We start from the raw sequence: 20,615 nt of genomic DNA, 5'->3' as shown, positions 1-20,615 counted from the left end.
GTTCTCCACTATTCTCTGCTTTCTTTTCTCACTTTGTCAATTTCCTGTGGTTGTTTTTCTAATCAGAGAAATAAAAGACACTGATTTTTACCTGCTGATTGTGGGAAAGATGAGAATGATTGTGGTTTATTCTTTAGGGATGGAAGTTCCTCTAAAACCTTCTTTGGCTCTCTAAAGGGCCTGTCCCACTTAGGCGATTTTTTAGGTGACTGCCGGTGACTAGGCAGTCGCCACATGGTCGCCGGGGTGTCGCCTGTATGGTCGTCAGTAGTCTCCTCAGTCGCCCAGTGTCGTAGCGTTTTTCTGGATTTTCAAATGTACAAAACTTTTCGGCGACAGTCGGCGACCGTGGGCTTGTTGTAACTAGTCTTCTCCTGACGTAGGTAAAGTCAGTACCGGTGACAACCTACGTTAACCTGGCGACAACCTACGTCATCTCCAGCATGACATAGGTTGTCACCAGGTTTCGTAGGTTGTCACCGGTACTGACTTCGATGAATTCCATTGGCGACTACCTATGTCAACCGGCGACAGGTACCGGTGACTGAATTGTCTTCAGTTTTCCCCGACAGGGTCGTAGCTTGTCATGGGTGGACGTAGGTTGACTTCGGTTGTCGCCTGTGTGCTTGTAGGTGGGGTCTCTGAGCAGACTGTCAGATACCTGCCTTATTCTCCTTTTGTGTGGGTTGGGTCACATGCTATGTGTTTACCACTGCTGTGAAGCACTATGGGTCCGTTGTGACCAGTGAAGGTATTTTATCTGCATTTTCTTTATTACTGTTACATCTTGAACTGATCCATTGGGAATTATATTGAAACTCCTCGCTTTCAGTTGAGGTTCAGCCCGCCAGCTGTGGACAGAAGACCCGAGCTACAGACTGGGAACCCACCTGAAGGCCCGGCTCGGCTGCCGAGAGTGGAAGGAGCGGACCGAGGGGGGGGGAAGTTGGGGGAAACTTTTTGAAATCTCTTTCTTCGATGGAAATGCAATTTTCTTCCGTATCGTATCTCCATCCGCACTGCGGCCTAACATCGAGGAGTAGGCGGCTTTTGCAGGAGACCGACTTCAGGAGCTCCAACCGTGGGAGCCTGCGGACTTTAACATCGTGGAGCTCGTGGTCTCTGGTTAGAGACCGACTTCGGGAGTTCCAAGTCGCGGGGGCTTCGATCACCCCGACTGCAGATGTTTCCACTGCCCCGACCGCAGGAGTTTAAAGAGGAAGAAGATTGGACTTTATTGCCTTCCATCACAGTGAGGAATGTGGGAAATCCGCTGTGGTGGATCTTTATGTTAACCTTTACGTAGTTGTGACTTGGTGCTTTTTTTTAGCATGGCTGTATGATAAATCGAATTTCACTGTACCTTAATTGGTACTCGTGACAAAACTGACCTTGAAACCTTGAAGAATCTCCCTACAAATAGGACTTGAAAACAGCACCAAACCGGCTCCATATGCTGTCTCAGTGCACCATTGCTATATTTGTACTGTCTACGTGATTATGTATAGTGATACTTGTACTGAACTGTATACAAAAATGAATTTCACTCTACCTTGTTACATGTGAGAAATAAAGTACCATACCACATAATCATTCCAAATATCAAATTTGTTAATTTGATTTTATTTCAAATTTATTTTTGATTCTTAACATCAGAAGCAGGTCTGCAGGTCCAGATGTCACAGTGCACACGTCTTTAATGGCCATGGCCGGTACCAGCTGGGGACAGGCCTTGCACCCACTGTGTCGATGCTGGCTCTCACACCCTTTTTAAAAAATTCTCTCTACATTCCCTTCAGCTTCCCGCTGCTAGGTAATCACACTTCACTGGTTTGGCAATTTACAGTGACAATTAACTGACTGACCCACAGGACTTTGGGGTGTGGGAGGAATCCACGCGATCAGAGAGAAGATACAAAATCCACATTTACAGCACCAGAGGTCAGTATTAAGCCCTGGACAGTGAAGCTTTGCGGCAGCAACTCCACAAGCTGTATGACTGTGCTACCTTTTATAACAAATAACATTCTTTTAGACTTGCTAGGCATGGCAATCATGCAAATTTAAAAAACAATATACACTCTTGAATTTAGTAAAAGCAAATATAGTCTGTAAATATTTCAATTTTTAAAGAATACTTACAGTGCACTGTGATGTTAACAGGATCCTTTAAATCAGGATTTTCTAGTTGTGAACAGGCATATTCACCCGTGTCCTCTTGTGTCACATTTATCAACTCATAGTGGGCTAAACCCACAGCTTTCTCGTCTCCCTATGGAGTGAAATAGTAGACATTTTACTCAGCATAATCTTCAAAATGCATATGTAAAACAGAAAATAATGACAATACTCATCGAGACGGGCAGCATCGGTGGAAAGGCAGAAAGCAAGTTAGTTTTAAACTGCCAAGGAGGCAAGGAGGGAGCAGAACTAGCCAGTTCTAGTACAAAGAGTTGCTGAAATGATTGAGGTGTGCATTGAGAAGGCTGCAACTTATCTGATGAGATGGTGTTGGTCAAGCTTACATTGGGCCTTGTTGTAGCACCGCTAAGCACTATGGTTAGACAAAGATCGGTCAGAGTAGAGATAGGAGGGAGAATTAAGTGGCAGGTACATAGTTAATTGCAGATTCATAGTTCCTTGGAAGTGGTGTCACACGTAGACAGGGTAGTCAAAAAGGCTTTCGGCGCATTGCCCTTCATCAGTCAGAGTATTAAATTTAGAAGTTAGGAGATTGACACAAAATGCTAGAGTAACTCAGCTGGTCTGGCAGCATCTCTGGAGAAAAGGAACAGGTAACGTTTCGGGTCGAGACCCTTCTTCAGACTGAGAGTCACAGGTAAGTGAAATCAAAGGTACTGAACAAATGAGAACCGGCACCGATGACCCAGGAAAGATGGAGCCCACAATGTCCATTGTTGGTTTTGGAAGAGGTGATAATGAAGGGATACGAACAGTGAAACTAGCAGGGCGACTAGAGTGGGGGAAGGACGGGGAGAGAGAGAGGGAATGAAAGGGTTAGTTAGTGAAATTAATATTAATGCCGCTCGGTTGTATGCTTTCCAAGTAAAATATGAGGTGCTGTTCCTCCAATTTGCGTATGGCCTCACTCTGATAACTATGTTCAATCCGCCTTGGCCTGGGTTAACTCCCATTTGCCAAACATTTTAACTACTCTTCCCATTCCCATATGACCTTTTTGTCCTGGGCCTCCTCCACTATTTAAAGAGATTCCCTTTCTTATCCATCTCACCCCACTCTCTGCAACTTAAATTTAACTTATTCTCTCCATCACAGTTCTGATAAAAGCTCTTTTATCTGAAACATTCGCTCTTTTTCACTCTCTGTAGGTGCTGTCTGATCTACTGAGATTTTTTTTCTGTTTATATTCCACATTTCCAACAACTGCAGTATTTTGAATTTTCATTCATAAGCATTATGCATTTGCATCATTACCAAATGGATAGAATAAACAAAAATACATTGTCTATAAAATAACTTAACTAAATGCGTGTGGTTAGTTATCATTTGACATAAAAAGTACTGTGTTTGGAATCTTATGCAACAGTAATGATATGGCACATCTTATGCAGGTGCATGTAACGTTGGGCTGCGTGTCACTGTGTTGATTGTCTCCATAACCAGTGGACAGACATTAACTCCCGGAGGAAGAGTGACATCCAGTTACATTGGATTCTGATTCTAAATCAACTTGTGGGCAACAGAACTTGCATACATCGATTACATGGCAAATGTTGGGAAAACTAAAATATATTAATAAAGGGAGGAGCCTAATATGCTAAATTAATGGAGATACATTTAAGACTCATCACATAATAAAAGCTGACTCACATTCTTAGTGAAGGTGAATTTTTCTGGCGACGGGTAGCCATCCCCAGAGCAGGAAAGGGTGACGTTCGATCCCTCCAGGACGTCTGGTGCTGGTGTCACTTGTAAAGAAATTTTTGAAGTGTTGTCTGAAAAGAAATTGTGAAAAAGAGTAGCAGATGTGAGATCTTACAACCCTGTGTATACTTGATTTCACACTACAGTTCCCTTTGCATTTAACTTTCTGAATTGAATCCTTTTACGTTATTCAACAATCAGGATTCTTATTATTTAGGGCACAAGACCAGAGAGCAATCTATCACCGTGTAGAACTCCACGTTTACCAGAAGGCTGAGTGAACCAACATCCACCACACTGAGGCACTAATTACGATATCAGCTTCCTTCTGCCGCTCGACCCCACACCCTGGAAATGATCACTCTACTTTGAGATCTCTCACAGCAAGAGATCACCGAGCAGACACAGGGAACAAATGTAAGGAGATGGCTAAAGTCTTCATGTGGAAATGCAAGAGTCTTGTTAACTCTTTAGTTTACTTTAGAGCTATAGCGCGGTTTGTCCCACTGAATCTGTGCCAACCAGCGATCAAAACATACACCAGCACTATCCTACACACTAAGAACAATTTACAGAGACCAATGAACCTACAAACCCATAGGTCTTTGGAGTGTGGGAGCAAACAGGACCACTGCGAGGAAACCAACTGGGTCACAGGGAGTACGTACAGAATCCATACAGACAGCACCCGTAGTCTGGATCAATTCCAGGTCCCGAGAGTTGAAAGGCAGCAACTCTACCACTGTGCCACCTTGATGCTCCTACTTGGGTATAGCTGATCCACGACAGCTCACAGTGGAGAAGGGTCATTCAGGGTGTTATTGAGAGCTGTGTGGCCTTGCAGTAGGGGCATGGATGGCAGAGGAAGTGCACCACTTCACAAACTACCCACAAACTACCCACCAACTGGACATCTGGGGGCAAGTCTGCACTTTCCACTCTGAACACATTAATCGCCACACTAGAGAGGAAACAAGTCCTCAATCCTGAATGAATGCCTAAGGCAAAAAAACGTAATCAGTAGTATAAATCTTGCCCTATTTGACCAATCCCTACTTTAGAACGTCATTCGTGCCTCCTGTTTCAGCAGCCATTTCCTCTCATGATTGAAATGAAACCTTGGAAGGAAGAATGAATTACCCAATGGACAGACTCAACTAAACATCATGGACATTTTCTTCAGGCATGGAATTTAAGTCAGGCATTTTATTGCGAGAAATTCTTCCTTTCATGCACACCAGGCTATCAGGCAACAGTACCACTCCATGCATTTCATTCCATCCTCTTCAATAAGGCCAAAACAAAATCAGTCAGTGCCCACACACATATTGAGCAGTGATTAAGATTTCAAAGTTAATTTTTCATCTTCAGTCCTTGTTTTCAAATTTCTCAATTCACTCCTCCATTAATATAGATAAATGAATGAATGAATAAGTTTATTGGCCAAGTATGTACAGATACAAGGAATTTGCCTTGGTGCTCCACTCGCAGGTAACAACACAACATACAGTAACAATTAAGAATGACACATAAATCCTTAAACATTAATAATAAAACAGTACAGTTTAAACACATGAATGAAATAAAATACAAGAGCAAATTGAGGCTACAGACTTTTGGTTATTGAGTAGAGCTACTACTCGTGGAAAAAAAGGTGTTTTTATGTCTGGCTGTGGCGGCTTTGACAGTCCGGAGTCGCCTCCCAGAGGGAAGTGCTTCAGAGTTTGTGGCCAGGGTGAGAGGGGTCAGAGATGATCTTACCCGCTCACTTCCTGGCCCTTGCAGTGTACAGTTCATCAATGGAGGGAAGGTTGCAGCCAACAACCTTCTCAGCTGATCGGACGATTCGCTGCAGCCTCCGGATGTCGTGCTTGATGGCTGAGCCAAACCAGACCATGATGGAGAAGGTGAGGACAGACACTATGATGGCGGTATAGAATTGGACCATCATTGCCTGTGGCAGATTGTGTTTCCTCAGCTGCCGCAGGAAGTACATCCTCTGTTGGGCCTTTTTGACTGTGGAGTCGATGGTGGCCCCCCCATTTCAGGTCCTTGGAGATGATGGTTCCAAGGAACTTATAAGTCTCCACAGATGTGACTGGTGTTGTTGATGATAAGTGGGGTGAGGGGATGGGGAGCTCTCTTAAAGATGTAATAACATTGCTCTCCTCAAGGCTAGTTTCTTGCACATCCATAACTTTGATTCATTGGTGGAAACTCAGCTGCCAAGGCCTTGATCTTTGGTATACCTCTTAGACCTTACGCCTCTAGCCTCTTTTATAACAAGGATGACCAAAGACAGCTTGTGAGCCACATGTCTGTTTTATTGTTCCCATGGATAATTGGCACTAACTTCACAGAGATGTATTGAAATTGGGTGCTCTGACATCTAAGATGCATCGACCGACCTCTAGTCTCAGCTGTGTAGATGACAAAGACACTGAACTGCATAAAACATAATTGTAAAGAGGGAGGTAGAACTTTTCTTCCGGGAAGATTATTTAGCATTGTCATAAATCCGTCTTGCTCTGCAAGGCATATCTCACACTGCAAATGAGCACTTTAACATCTCGCAATAACATTTGTTGCAACGTCTCATCCAGACATCCTCCAGGGTTGAGGATAAATAAGAAATGCAAAACCAAGCCTTACCAGTGAAAGACACATATTTCTGCATTCAACTGGAAGTTGACAGAAGTAATGTTATTTCATGGAATATTACTCTTGCTTATCTCCATATTTTGATCGAAAATTTGTACAATATTACCAAAGTGGTTGCAATTTTAGATTCAATGAACACAGAATTTCAGTGACTAATTTCAGCAGATTCCAATTTTCAAGGACTTACCCCCAAGATGGAGAGACGCAAGCACTGGAATTCCACCAGGTAGTATTTGTAGTGGGCAGCTGTGAATATGAGTGGGGAAGGCCGGTAGGGCTGGCCTCTCTGCCACTATAACCGTTTGTTCCAATACCTGGCTCATTGCCAGGTTTTTGTTAATGCTTCAGTCAAGCTACTTAGTTATTTTTTCTCCTCAGGCAGTTCCATGGGATTGGAGATGACTTACTCCAGTTCTCTGCACTATGGGATATTTTACTACTCTCATGTTGCTATTTAAGTACAAGATGCAATTGTGCCAGATAGTCTCCACCACATCCATGCAGCTGATCATAAGAGTACCTGGTAACATTGTTGGTCAAATAGATATTCTCAGTAGTTTGTAAACCGACAAGTATTTTATCTGCCTTCAATGTGCCTTCAAGGTAAAATAACTAACTTGAAGATTTTAAACTAGCTACCGGTATATACATCAGCTTCAACACTGCTACTCAACGATTGTAAAAACATTTTATTAATATTTAACTGGTTTAAACCAAAGGGATACATTATCAATTGGATAATGTTTAATTTAAAAAAAATTAAAAACAATTACAAAAGTGAAAAGTGATTGAGATAATTAGTGTAGACAAAAATGCTGGAGAAACTAAGCGGGTGAAGCAGTATCTATGGAGCGAAGGAAATAGGCAACGTTTCGGGTCGAGACCCTCCTGAAACGTCGCCTATTTCCTTCGCTCCATAGATGCTGCCTCACCCGCTGAGTTTCTCCAGCATTTTTGTCTACCATCGATTTTCTAGCATCTGCAGTTCCTTCTTAAACAGAGATAATTAGTGTGGTGACAGGAAAGAGTTGAGAGGAAAACTGAGCACAATTGTTACAAATGTAAGTTTAATACCATGGCATAGCAGAATCCCAAACACAATTCAAACATGCCTGTTCAGAAATATCAACTTCATGATGAACTTCTGAACAAGTCTCACCTGCCTGTTCAGAGGGAAGCAAACATTTTGTAACATAATTTGAAGGACTCATTGTATAATTTGAAGTACCTCATTATATAAATATTCCTCAGCCAAAATGGCAAAACAAATGTGGATGTCTCATGTGCAAATTGACTGCACCACATTGACAATTAAGTGTGGGAAGTGCTACATGAGAATTATATTTTATCTTTATACGTTAGAGTACTTGTGCCATTTAATCTGTTAAGGATTTAACTGAAGTTTCAGTGAATACATGACTGTGATTGCTACTTACAGTGTACGAACATAGCGACAGGTGAAGATACATTGGTCATACTTCTGACTAGGCCTTCAAAATAAGTCGCCTGGCAGGTAAAATGTATTTTTCCTTCACCTCTCTTCGGCATGTACTCCAGGGTAGACCTTATATCGAAAAAGCCTTTATTGTTTTTAGTAGAATGATTATCCATCACCACACCTGGAAAACATTTGTTAAAGTTGATCAGTTTAAAAAAAAAATTCAGCCCATTTTATTAAATAATTTGATTATTTTTACCTTTCTTTGGAGGATCATTCGGGTCAGGGAGTCCGCCACAAAATATTATTTGTGCATTGACAAAATGTCTGAGAAATACTTTGAGAATTAAAAAAAACGCAGGAAAATTTTGCCCCTAAATTATGAAAGCTGTTCAAAGTAGGCAAGATACTGCTCTTGAGAGGGTAGCAGCGATTTACAACTAGTCCAGATTCAGTGGGAGAGAAATAGTCAGTTCACTAGCTATTATCGTCTAGTGATGTTTGATGAATACAGAGAGGATCAGATCAAACTGAAATACACTATGCACTGGTGTTAGGACTACGCTGAAAGTGATACTCACACCTTTCCCGGGGAGACAAGGCACATTCAGAATCAACAAGAAAAGTTTAAACCACTCAAAATCTGATCACTAATATTGTATTCTTTATTCATACCTGTCTTGTTGATGTCCAGATTCTGAAAATTGTATTGCCAGGAAATTTTGGCAGCCGGGTAACTATCTTTGACAACACACTGACCGACCTGAATGAAAGGGACAGGGAAGTAGCACAGTTACATTCCTGAACCAACTTCAGCAACAACATTCTATATTTCAGGTTATTGTTAAACATCAGCCGGTTCCCTGATTTATGACGGATTTTTTGGAAGCAGAGAATATGCCAGCACCTCATGATAATTCCAGGTTTCCCGCCAATGGAGGAAACAGGGAGTTAACGTCGAGGGGAGGATGGGCTGGGAATGTATAATTCCTCACTTGATATCCCAGCAGATACGTGAGCAGGGTCAATAAAATCTCATTTCAAGGCAACACGTCCAATGGAAAAATATATCAGTTTCAATGTTTTAATATATTAACTAAAATATGACAGAGGCATTAAAAGATTACTGAATTCTGTCTCTTCAGAACACAACATGTTTTCAATTGGATGCTGAAAACAGATTTCATGTCTCCTCTTACTATAACTAAATTATTTATAAAAATTTCAATTAAGAATCTCAGCAAAAATTAAGCACTTATGACTGAAAGTGCTTATTAATCTGTAAACTTTATGTACAGGATCCTTTTACTGATTATACTTGGTAACGCTGCACAATTTCATTGTCATTTGTCAAAAAGCTGAAAACCCTTTCTTTTAAATCATTGAAGTTTTAAATTATGCATTTAGCAACTTTGTTGTCATGGCCATTTTGCCTGGATTCATTTGAAAGGATACCTGCCTTGATTTCATCTTTCACAATGGGTAGGCTCAGTTTCCTTACTATTTTCTCATAAGTTTAATACTCATCTTTCTTGCTGCACCTGCAGCCCATCATTCCCATCGCATTGGTTGATGAGAGTGTACATATTTGACAATCTCGTACATTGCAATCTCTTAATTGGTACTTGTTCACTTTCCTCAGTACTCGAAGGCCTGAGCTACAGCGAGAGGTTGGGCTGGCTAGTACTCTATTCCTTGGAGCACAGGAGAATGAGTGGAGATCTTATGGAGGTGTATAAGATCATGAGAGGACTGGATAGGGTAAATGGACACAGTCTTTTACCCAGAGGAGGGGAATCAAGAACCAGCAGACCTGGTTTGAGGTGAGGGGGAAAAGGTTTAATAGGAACCCGAGGGGCAACCTTTTTTTACACAAAGGGTGGTAGGTATATGGAATGAGCTGCCAGAGCAGGCAGTCGAGGCAAGTACTATCACAATATTAAAAAAACATTCGGACAGTCACATGGATAGGACAGGTTGAGAGGGAAATGGGCTAAACGCTAGCAGGTGGGACGTGTAGATGGGCATGTTGGTCAGTGGGGCAAGTTGGGCTGAAGGGCCTGTTTCCATGCTGTATAACTATGACAAACCAGTACCTTTCATCACATGCAACACTAGTGAATAGCATCCAGATCCACAAGTGATTCTGGTCATTCATTTCGAACACTGATCTCTCCTGTCCTTCTTGCCAAGTCATGTACATTTGTCTTGTACTCACCTTCTGTAGTTTCCCTGCCACAAGGAAGGGAGCTATCTTTATAATTTCAGGATTAGATGGTTGATCTATAAAGATAAAAAAGAACAATTAAAAGACCCAAGATTTGAGGATTATATATTAAGAGGAACTTTCAGATTAATTACTCACTCTACATTTACTTGGTATAGGAAGAAAACAGTAGAAAGAGGAATTTTCAGCATGGAAATTGATTTTGTCTGCAACAAGACTGAATGTATTTTCAATCGAGACAAAAACGCAGAAATTATTGCACCGTCCTGAACGCTGTGCCAATATCCAGACCTTAGCTCAACTGCAAGGGTCAAACCCGCTGTAAAATAGTTTTGAACAATATTGAGGATGATCTTAAAAGACAAAAAAACATTCCAGGTGCTATGGTTGTCCTAATGAGACAACAATAAAGGATTTACTGCTGAGGCAAAATATCAACGCACAGCAATGAATAAGGGTCACACTCATAAAGGAGTGAAATATGAATAATGAGGATGTTTGTAAATACGGTTCAGACATTGAATTAAGGCATCTATGTAAATGGCAGGTGTTTAAAGATTACAAGACTAAGTGGGACCCGTTGGGTCCCAGCTACACACGGGAGGGCTGGACCCCTAACACAATATTCCACCTCTCCACTAATTCCAAAATTGCTGACCAGTTTGGGGGGGGGGGCTTTCTGGAGTGCTAGCATGGGTGTTGTGGGCTGAAGGGACCGGTTTCCAGAGGGCTAGTATGGATATTGTAGGCCGAATAGATTCTTGGGCTGGCAGCTCAGTCACTCAGGCCTGGCAGCTCAGTAACTCGAGCCTGGTAGGCTAGCAGCTCAGAAGCTGCCAGAAATTTTGCCGAAAATAGGTGAGAGATTGTGAGGGAGAAGGGGGAGAGGGTGGACAATCAATTTTAGACATTTTCATTTTTTTTACGGTTGCAAAAGGCACACAGTTGTAATAGGTACACATTTCAATAGCCGAACAGTTTAAAAACACATAAAGGGCACTCACAGGTCAGTATTCTCAATGTTCTGTAGATTTCCATCTCAGACTGAGAGTCGTGACCCTCTCCCTCCCCATCTTGCCCACATTTCTGGGATTTATAGTCCCTCCGCCACCCACGAGAAGGAGCCTTCATGGCGTGATTGATAGGAGAGAGAATCTCAACATTTTTAAAACATTAATAAGTCTTTTATTTTTCATCGATGGGAAAAATCTTCTGGCCCTGAGAGCTGGAGGACGACTCTGATCAAGGTGGCCAAAAATCACAGCCGTAAGTGGTCGCATTTTTTCTAAAATCAATATACAGTGCAAACAGGAAGTGGTCAAGTTTAGACTTTTAATTATATAGATATTGTTCATATGTCATCTAATTGATGTTGTCACCATTCAATTTGTGATTCAAAAGTTGAGCTTCCTTTAACTATTAAATTCGGCACATGCCGTACACAGTGCCAATTTTAGATGTTTTCCTGTACAATCAAAATATAAATCAGCACCGCAGAATAGATAATGGTCCACAATACTGGAATCTATACCCACTTGTCAGTAGCTCCAATTGTGTTGGACATGTTCAATGGAGGACTGGAGTAGTATTTCAAAGGGAACAATACTATCTGCCCATCACAACAATAGGCTGTACACACACTGTTTAGGATAAATTCAATAATCACATCATAATCGAGTTGTGTTTAAAGGAAACGGTGGATGAATCACCAAGGTACAGCATTCAAAGTACTGTGGACAATTCCTGTCAAACCCTTCCTTTCACCTGTAAGCATAAGGAGCAGGAGGACAATGAGCCTCACAAACCTATTGAATAAGATCTAATTGTGCCACCAGCATTCCTTTCCTCTGAGCCCATACTCCCATTTTGCTTTAGTTAAGTGTAAGACAAAACAGCCAGTTCCCTGATTGGTTTCTTATCATATTATCTGTGAAGCCATCCTGAATGCATTCTCCGAACTCTTCCTCAACATTACCCTTGCCAACTTAATTTTCGGCCAATTAGTACGATGATTAAAATCACTCATTATTAATGCAGTATGTGTCTTACAAGCCCCATTATTTTTTGGTTTGTGCTCCCTCCCGTAGTATAGCTATTTACAGATGCCAATACGATATCCCACTCATGGCTTCTTATCCTTACTATTTCTTACCTTCACTTAAATCACCTAACCTCCAACAAGGGAGAGTTAGATTTAGCTTTTGGGGCCAAGGAAATCAAGGGATATGGGGAAAAAGCCGGAATGGGAACTGATTTTTGATGATCAACCATGATCATATTGAATGGCGGTGCTGGCTCGAAGGGCCGAATGGCCTACTTAATGGTTCAATGGTCCTTTATTGTCACGTGTACCGACGTGTACCAATAATACAACAAGATACAAAATTACATAAAGATTAAACATAAACAGCCACCACAGCGGCATGTGAGAATCCCCAGGGCACACAGCATAAGCGGAGACCCACAGCCATCAGTTCAATGTCCAGGCCACACACATGCTCCTTCACCATGATGTGACCAGAGTTGTACCGACCGTTGTCACTCTGCAGTCCCGGTCCGCACCAACAGTCAGAAAGCCGTCCACACTTGCACCATAGTCCAGGATATTCTCATGGTGCGATGTCCCCGCAAACACGGAGATCACTGCACTCACAGCAATCGCTCCGAGTCCCCACCAGCACAGGCAGCACATCCATCTTGTTTCTTGGCAACCTCGCATTCCCCACTGTGATGGAAGGCAAATAACTTTAACCTTTTTCCTCCTTTTCTCCCGCAGTCGGGGCGATCGAAGCTCCTGCAGTTGACGATCGAAGCCCCCGCATCGGGGCGATCGAGGCTCCCACGATCGGGGCGGTCAAAGCTCCTGTGGTTGGAGCTCCCGCGGTCAACCCCTAACAAAGGGACCGCCGGCTCCACGATGTTAAGGCCGCAGTGCGGGCAGAGATACGATACGGAAAAAGTCACATCTCCGTCGAGGGAAGAGATAAAAAAGTTTCCCACATCCCCCACATAATACAAAACTAAAGATACACTAAAACATACAAATGAAACAGACTAAAAACACCAAAAGAAGAAAGGGACGAGACCGGCTGTAGGCGAGGCTGCCACTTACGGCACCTCCTGCACCTATTTTCTATGTTTCTATGTAACATATAAATCATCTGAAACTTAATGTGCTTTCCCTCATACAGTTGGACCTCAACTTTTATTCTCATCCTCACCAACTTCTCCTACACCAATGATTACGTTTAATATCCTTAGGTTTGTCTACAATTCTTTGACTAATTGTTCGACACTCTGACATCGCCTCCCAAATGTCGAGCGGACACACTATCCATGCCCTCTATCTTTCTGTTAGTTCTGTTATCAGTCCAGTGTTCATCTCTCCCAGCCTGTTCTTTATAAATCTCCTCTATCGAAAGCCTCCCAAAATGTACAAAGCTTTTGATGCCCAGCGCCTCTGAGAATGTGTGATGCCTGCTAATTGCGATGTTTATAATCTGAACAGTACTCCATAGTCGTGAGTTGTTACTGTGAAGGATTTAACATATGTGAGTGTGATTCTGAAGTAGACTTGCGAGCTGTGGATACGTGAATACTCAAACTCTGTCACTTACATGCATGTTAATTAGTTACTGTGATGAAGATGTGCCCAATATGTATAGGTTACTAGAAAGGATTCAAACAGATGGATTGCTTTTAGAGGGATTGAATGAATATGGAAGAAATCCCTATGCTATTCCACTTCAAATTCAGAGGGACAGCTGTGAAAATATCTAGGAAATTAGATAAGGTACGGTTCCTTTTACATTATGCCCAATTTTTCTCTCTCTTCACTTCCATGAATGCTATTTGTTGAGCACTGCCCTTCCTCACTTGCCACATGTAAACAGTAACAAGGAGGGCAGCAGAGTGGTGCAGGTGGTAGAGGCGCAGCCTCAGTGCACCAATGACCCAGGCTCAATCAGAATGGAGTTTGCATATTCTCCGAGTGAATGTGTGGGTTTCCTTGGGTGCTCCGGCTTCTTCCCACATTCCAAAAATGTGAAAGCTAGACGGTACATTGGCCATTGTGAACTGTCCTTAGTGTGTGGGTGGCTGTAGAATCTAGTGGGTGGTGATCGCCACTGTGATGAACAGGGAAAATGGGGTGAATAAAAAATGAGATTTTAAGATTTAGATTTAGTGAGTGGTTGATGATAATCCAAGACTATCTGGTGCTCTTTTTACAGGGGAAAGAGATGTCTATTGAGAATAGTTTGTCCTCTCTCAACCTGATCTGTGAAGGCCTTACTTGATCTCTTAAATATCTCCAGTTTCTGCATAGTTTGCTGCAGTAGCAGCCCCCCTGTAACAGCACAGAAAAGGCTCCCAGACCAAAGACACAGATGAACATCAAGCTGTGGATTGACATCCTGGAGGGGAAAGACCAGAACCATGCCTGTGAGACAAATGTATTCAATTCCCTGTTCTTGTGAAAAGAGAATGATATTCTAGATTACTTCACTAACGCAACTCCTTGAAATATATCGGAAAAACTTATTATATGACGAGTTTCAAAATCAGGCCCCAATGGATTGTAATCACAGTATATTATAAATGTGTTTACTTACTGTAAACATTGATAAATACAGATGATTCATGTATGTCAGTTTCAACCACTGTTGAGCAGAAAAACATCTTTGCATCCTGAATTCCAACATTCAAGATATTTAAGGAACAATCCGTGTTCAAAATGAGCCTGCCGTTGTATCTGGAATACTTTGAGTCTGTTATCTCATTTTTCACCAAGTTCAATGAGATGAGCTGATCTTTCTGATTTTCAGTTTCTCCCTGAAAGAGAAGGAAACATAGAAACGTAGAAAAATAAGTGCAGGATACAGCCATTTGTGCCCTCCGAGCCAGCACCACCATTCAATATGATCATTGCCTTCTGTGGCAGAGAATTCCACGTATTCACAACTTTCTGGGTGAATTTCTTCCCCTCATCTCAGTCCTAACTGTGACCCCTGGTTCTGGACACCCCCAACATTGGGAACAATTTTCCTGCATCTAGCCTGTCCAATCCTTTAAGAATTTTAAATGTTTCCCTCATCCTTCTAAATTCCAGAGAATACAAGCCCAGTCGACCCATTCTTTCATCATGTCAGTCCCGCCATCCCAGGAATTAACCTGGTGAACCTACGCTGCACTCCCTCAATAGCAATAATGTCCTTCCTCAAATTAGACAATAGACAATAGGTGCAGGAGTAGCCCATTCGGCCCTTCAAGCCAGCACCACCATTCATTGTGATCATGGCTGATCATCCACAATCAGTATCCCATTCCTGCCTTCTCCCCATATCCCCTGATTCCGCTATCTTCAAGAGCCCTATCTAACTATCTCTTGAAAGTATCCAGTGAACCGGCCTCCACCGCCCTCTGAGGCAGAGAATTCCACAATCTCACAACTCTGTGTGAAACAGTGTTACTCATCTCTGTTCTAAATGGCTTACTACTTATTCTTAAACTTTGGCCCCTGGTTCTGGACTCCCTCAACATCGGGAACATGTTTTCTGCCTCTAGCATGTCCAAACCCTTAATAATCTTATATGTTTCAATAAGATCCCCTCTCATCCTTCTAAATTCCAGAGTATACAAGCCCAGCCGCTCCATTCTCTCAGCATATCACAGTCCCGCCATCCCGCAGTCCCGCCAACCTTGTAAACCGACGCTGCACTCCCTCAATAGCAAGAATGTCCTTCCTCAAATTTGGAGACTAAAACTGCACACAATACTCCAGGTGTGGTCTCACTAGGGCCCTGTACAACTGCAGAAGGACCTCTTTGCTCCTATACTCAACTCCTCTTGTTATGAAGGCTACATGCCATTAACTTTCTTCACGGCCTGCCGTACCTGCATGCTTACTTTCATTAACTGATGAACAAGGACCCCCAGCTCCCGTTGTAATTCCCCTTTTCCCAACTTGACACCATTTAGATAATAATCTCCTTCCCTGTTTTTGCTACTAAAGTGGATAACCGCACATTTATCCACATGAAACTGCATCTGCCATGCATCTGCCCACTCACGCAACCTACCCTGCAGCCTCATAGCATCCTTATCGCAGCTCACACTGCCATCCAGCTTCGTGTCATCCGTAAACATGGAGCTGTCACATTTAATTCCCTAGTCTAAATTGTATATATACTGTATATAACTGGGGTCCCAGCACCGAGCCTTGCGGCACCCCACTAGTCACAGCCTGCCATTCTGAAAAGAACTCGTTAATTCTTACTCTTTGCTTCCTGTCTGCCAACCAGTTCTCTGTCCCCCATACCATGTGCTCTAAGTTTGCACACTAATCTCTTGTGTGGGACCTTGTCAAAGGTTTTTTGAAAGTCCGGATGCACCACATCCACTGGCTCTCCCTTATCCATTCTACTTGTTACATCCTCAAAAAATTCCAGAAGATTAGTCAAGCATGATTTCTCCCTTATAAATCCATGCTGACTTTGACTGATCCCGTCACTGCTTTCCAAATGCGCTGCTATAACATCTTTAATAATTGACTCAAGCATCTTCCTCATTACCGATGTAAGGTTAACTGGTCTATAGTTCCCCGTTTTCTCTCTCCCTCCTTTCTTAAAAAGTGGAGTTACATTGGTCACCCTCCAGTCCACAGGACCTGATTCAGAGTCGAGAGAACATTGGAAAATGATCACCAATACATCCATGATTTCTAGGGCCACCTCCTAGAGTACTCTGGGATGCAGACCATCGGGCCCCGGGGATTTATCTGCCTTCAGTCCCAACAGTTTACCTAACACCATTTCCAGACTAATGTGGATTCCCTTTAGTTCCTCCCTCCCACTAGATCCTTGTTCCCCTAGTATTTCTGGGAGATTGTTTGTGTCTTCCTTATTGAAGACAGAACCAAAGTACTCGTTTAACTGTTCTGCCATTTCCTCATTTCCCATTCTAAATTCACCTGTCTCTGATTGTGAGGGACCTACATTTGTCTTCACTAATCTTTTCCTTTTCACATATCTAAAGAAGCTTTTAGAGTCCATTTTTATATTCCCCGCAAGCTTTCTTTCATGCTCTTTTTCCCCCCTCTTAATTAACCCCGTTATCCTCCCCTGTTGAGTTCTAAATTTCTCTCAGTCCTCCGTTTTTTTTACTTCCTCTGGCCAATTTACACGCCTCTTCCTTGGATTTAACACTATACTTGATTTCCCTCCTTAACCATGATTGAGCTGCCTTCCCCGTTTTATTTTTTTGCCAGACAGGGATGAACAATTTTTGGAGTTCATCCATGCAGTCTTTAAATCTTTGCCATTGCATCTCCACCATCTACACTTTAAGTATAATATGCCAGTCTATCCTAGCCAATTCTCATCTCATACCTTCAAAGTCTCTTTTCTTTAAGTTCAGGACCCTAGTCTCTGAGTTAACCGCGTCACTCTCAACTGTGTCAAGGAGAGAGGGTTAGCAATACATAGGCGTTTTAGTAGATTGTGATCCGATGGGTTTCAGATGACAGCAAGAAAGTGGATAGAGGTATCAGAGATAGTCCAAGTAAATTTGAGGGCAGGGTGGAAGTTAGTGGTAAAGTTAATTAAATCACCAAGTTCTGCACAGATGCAAGAGGCAGCCACAATGCAGTCATCAATGTAGCAGAGAAAGAATTGGGGGATAATACCAGGTGTACATTTGGAACACGGACAGTTCGACGTAACCAACAAAAGGCAGGCTTAGCTGGGGCCCATGCGAGTTTCCATGGGTACACCTTGAACCTGGAGAAATTGTAGAGTCAATAGAGAAGTTGTAGACCATGAGGACAGGTTCTGCCAGGTGGAGGAGAGTGTTAGTAGTCCGAGTCTTAATTGTTGCTGATTCATACGCACATTAGATGCAACAACTAACAAAAACAAAATACATCTAAGGTGTCTCTGTCCCTCCAAAAATGGAGCTTAGAGCCTCCTGACCTTAAGCATCAGTTTCAAAAGGTAGCATGAAATAAATTACTGGATTGGGAAATTGCTCCACTGGGGCTGGGTCATATTCTTGTAAATAACAGTTCAGTATGAATCAAGAGGAAACAAAAAATATTCAAAAGCAAAAATGTAGTGTTTTTTATTCTAGTAATGATCTGAAAGTCAGATCATCCCTGCTAATGGCATAAGGCTGTTTGTTCAGACAAAACACTGCAAGTGCCTGGTGAATGTACACTAGAGAGAGGCAGCACCAGGTGAGCAGAAAGTTGCTTCTGGTATTGGTCATCTAAATATTGCAGCTCCTCAGCTAACACATTCCTTTCACTTTGGCTTCAACACAAGGGGCATTCACCACCATAGCACTGGTACAATGACTTGTTCAGGAAACAAATCTAGTATGTATATTACTCACCACTTTCCATACCACCATGTATGAGTTGCCATCTTTTTTCGAGTCACAGGTCAGCGTGACATTATCTCCAACCATTGCTGTCACAGTGGTTGATGCTTGAACTGAAAAAGAGCACAGAAGACAATTACATGAAACGTTTACATTTACCTATGTTTAACCTATCAGTCTAAGGCAGGTAGGTGAGTTAGAGACAAAGGTCAGATCCTGGTGTCCATCTTGACTACTGTAGCTTCTCAGGTTGAGAGCTCGTCTATCATCCCCATTATTTTAAATCCAACTGTAGACAGTGAACGAGGTAATGAGAAGTGAAATAAACATAAGAGGAATACGAAAACGATATGAAAAATCTATTAGACAAAAAAAAACGGAAAGTTAAGACTGACGAGTGAGAGATGTAGATGTGACAGAACTATTCATAGAAGAAACGGAAGGCGAGAGAGATTTGCACAAAAATGAGAGCGTAAACTGAAGCCATGTATAAACAGAAATACAGAGTAGATAGTAAAGGAGTGAGCTTAATTTCCCAATTTCACAGGCCATTGCAGAAATCACAAAAATCTTACCCTTAACAAAGGCTATCTTGTTTTCAAGAATGACAACTACAATCTTCATGACTGTAACAGAGAATGTTCTCAGTATCTCTCCCTTGCTCCACAATTACAGATGAATCTTGCTCTAACAACCTTTCAAAGCTGCTTAGACCATAGCTTTTTAAAAATTCTACTCCATACTCTTGCTCATAACTGACATCTAACCTTTCGAACAGCAATATGTTTCATGTAAATATGCTGTAGTCTTACACGAGGCATTAATATTAACAGATTAGTGTCTAAACTGTGAGTATGATAAACAAGCATTGATTGTTACATGGTTCCTTGATCCACAATGATGAACTAAATGATTACTGCAATAAGGCATTCCACAAATCTTGTAACAACACAGTACATATCTCCATTAATGTTTACAGTATATCATGGTGTATATTCAACAAAATAGATCAATGTAATTTCATTATTTTCTCTTTATATTTTCCTCTTGCTATTTAATTACATCATCAAACATCCAACCAATCTGGTTTATGGTAAAATCAATAGTCAAGCATGTATCATTGGGCATCTGTGATACATGTATTAGAGACCTTCCTGCGTATAAATTGCAAATTTTCTTCCGTGTCTGTGCAACGACCCGTTAATGTATAAAACACTACTTGGAAAAGTTCCCCTGAAGTAACATACTCATCTTTCTCTCCCTCTGGATAACTTTCCTTCACCATAAAGTTTGTGAGCCTCGCTCAATCCACCTCTCCTTCCACAGCCCCATTCACCAGCCTGCCACCTGACGCAAGACCCTTTACCCAATCCACCCAAATCTTCAAGCCCAGTGATGTCCTCTACGATAATCTTCAACATTGGTGCCCCCGTCAGGATGCGTTCTCAGCCCCCTTCTTTACTCCACATACACCCATGACTTTGCAGACAAATACAAATCCAACTCCATTTACAAGTTTGAGACGACGAGTGAGCCAGATATCAAATAATTACGAGACAGAGTACAGGATGAGATTGTGCACCTTATAAGCTGGTGCCAAGACAACCTTTGTCAGCAAGGCAAAGGAGATTGTGATCGACTTCAGGAAGCGAAGCGATATACATACCCCGGTCGACATTGATGGCAAGTAGAGATGGTTGAAAGTTTCAAGTTCCTAGGAGTAAATATCACCAACCAGCCACATCGATATACCAATGCCTCTACTTCCTTAGAAGACTTAGGAAGATCAGCATGTCCCCAACAACTCTCACCGACTTCTCCAGATGCGCCGTAGAAAACATTTTATCGGGATGTATCACAGCATAGTTTGGGAACAGCTCCATCCAAGACTGCAAGAAATTGCAGAGAATTGTGGATGCAGCCCAGACCATCACTCAAACCAACCCTTCCATTGATTTTATCTACATTTCACACTGCTTCGACAAGGCCAGCAGTATAATCAAG

General features: G+C 42.1%; 1 protein-coding gene across 1 annotated transcript in view; it reads right to left on the bottom strand.

Annotated features, from left to right (window-relative positions):
- Positions 1 to 20,615, bottom strand: part of alcam (activated leukocyte cell adhesion molecule) — a 229,750-nt gene that overhangs the window by 19,739 nt on the left and 189,396 nt on the right. Inside the window, exons 2-8 of the mRNA XM_033033365.1 lie at positions 18,624 to 18,724; positions 14,846 to 15,065; positions 10,224 to 10,288; positions 8,681 to 8,768; positions 8,004 to 8,186; positions 3,853 to 3,977; positions 2,143 to 2,272 (exon numbers count right to left, since the gene is read on the bottom strand). Coding sequence (XP_032889256.1) covers positions 2,143 to 2,272; positions 3,853 to 3,977; positions 8,004 to 8,186; positions 8,681 to 8,768; positions 10,224 to 10,288; positions 14,846 to 15,065; positions 18,624 to 18,724 — 912 coding nt within the window. The remainder of the gene's footprint in view (positions 1 to 2,142; positions 2,273 to 3,852; positions 3,978 to 8,003; positions 8,187 to 8,680; positions 8,769 to 10,223; positions 10,289 to 14,845; positions 15,066 to 18,623; positions 18,725 to 20,615) is intronic.

The sequence above is a fragment of the Amblyraja radiata genome, chromosome 14, assembly GCF_010909765.2.
Source record: "Amblyraja radiata isolate CabotCenter1 chromosome 14, sAmbRad1.1.pri, whole genome shotgun sequence".
In the NCBI taxonomy this organism is placed as follows: Eukaryota; Metazoa; Chordata; class Chondrichthyes; order Rajiformes; family Rajidae; genus Amblyraja; species Amblyraja radiata.
The sequence above is the reverse complement of the archived record's forward strand: the minus strand, read 5'-3'. Positions and strand labels throughout refer to the sequence as shown.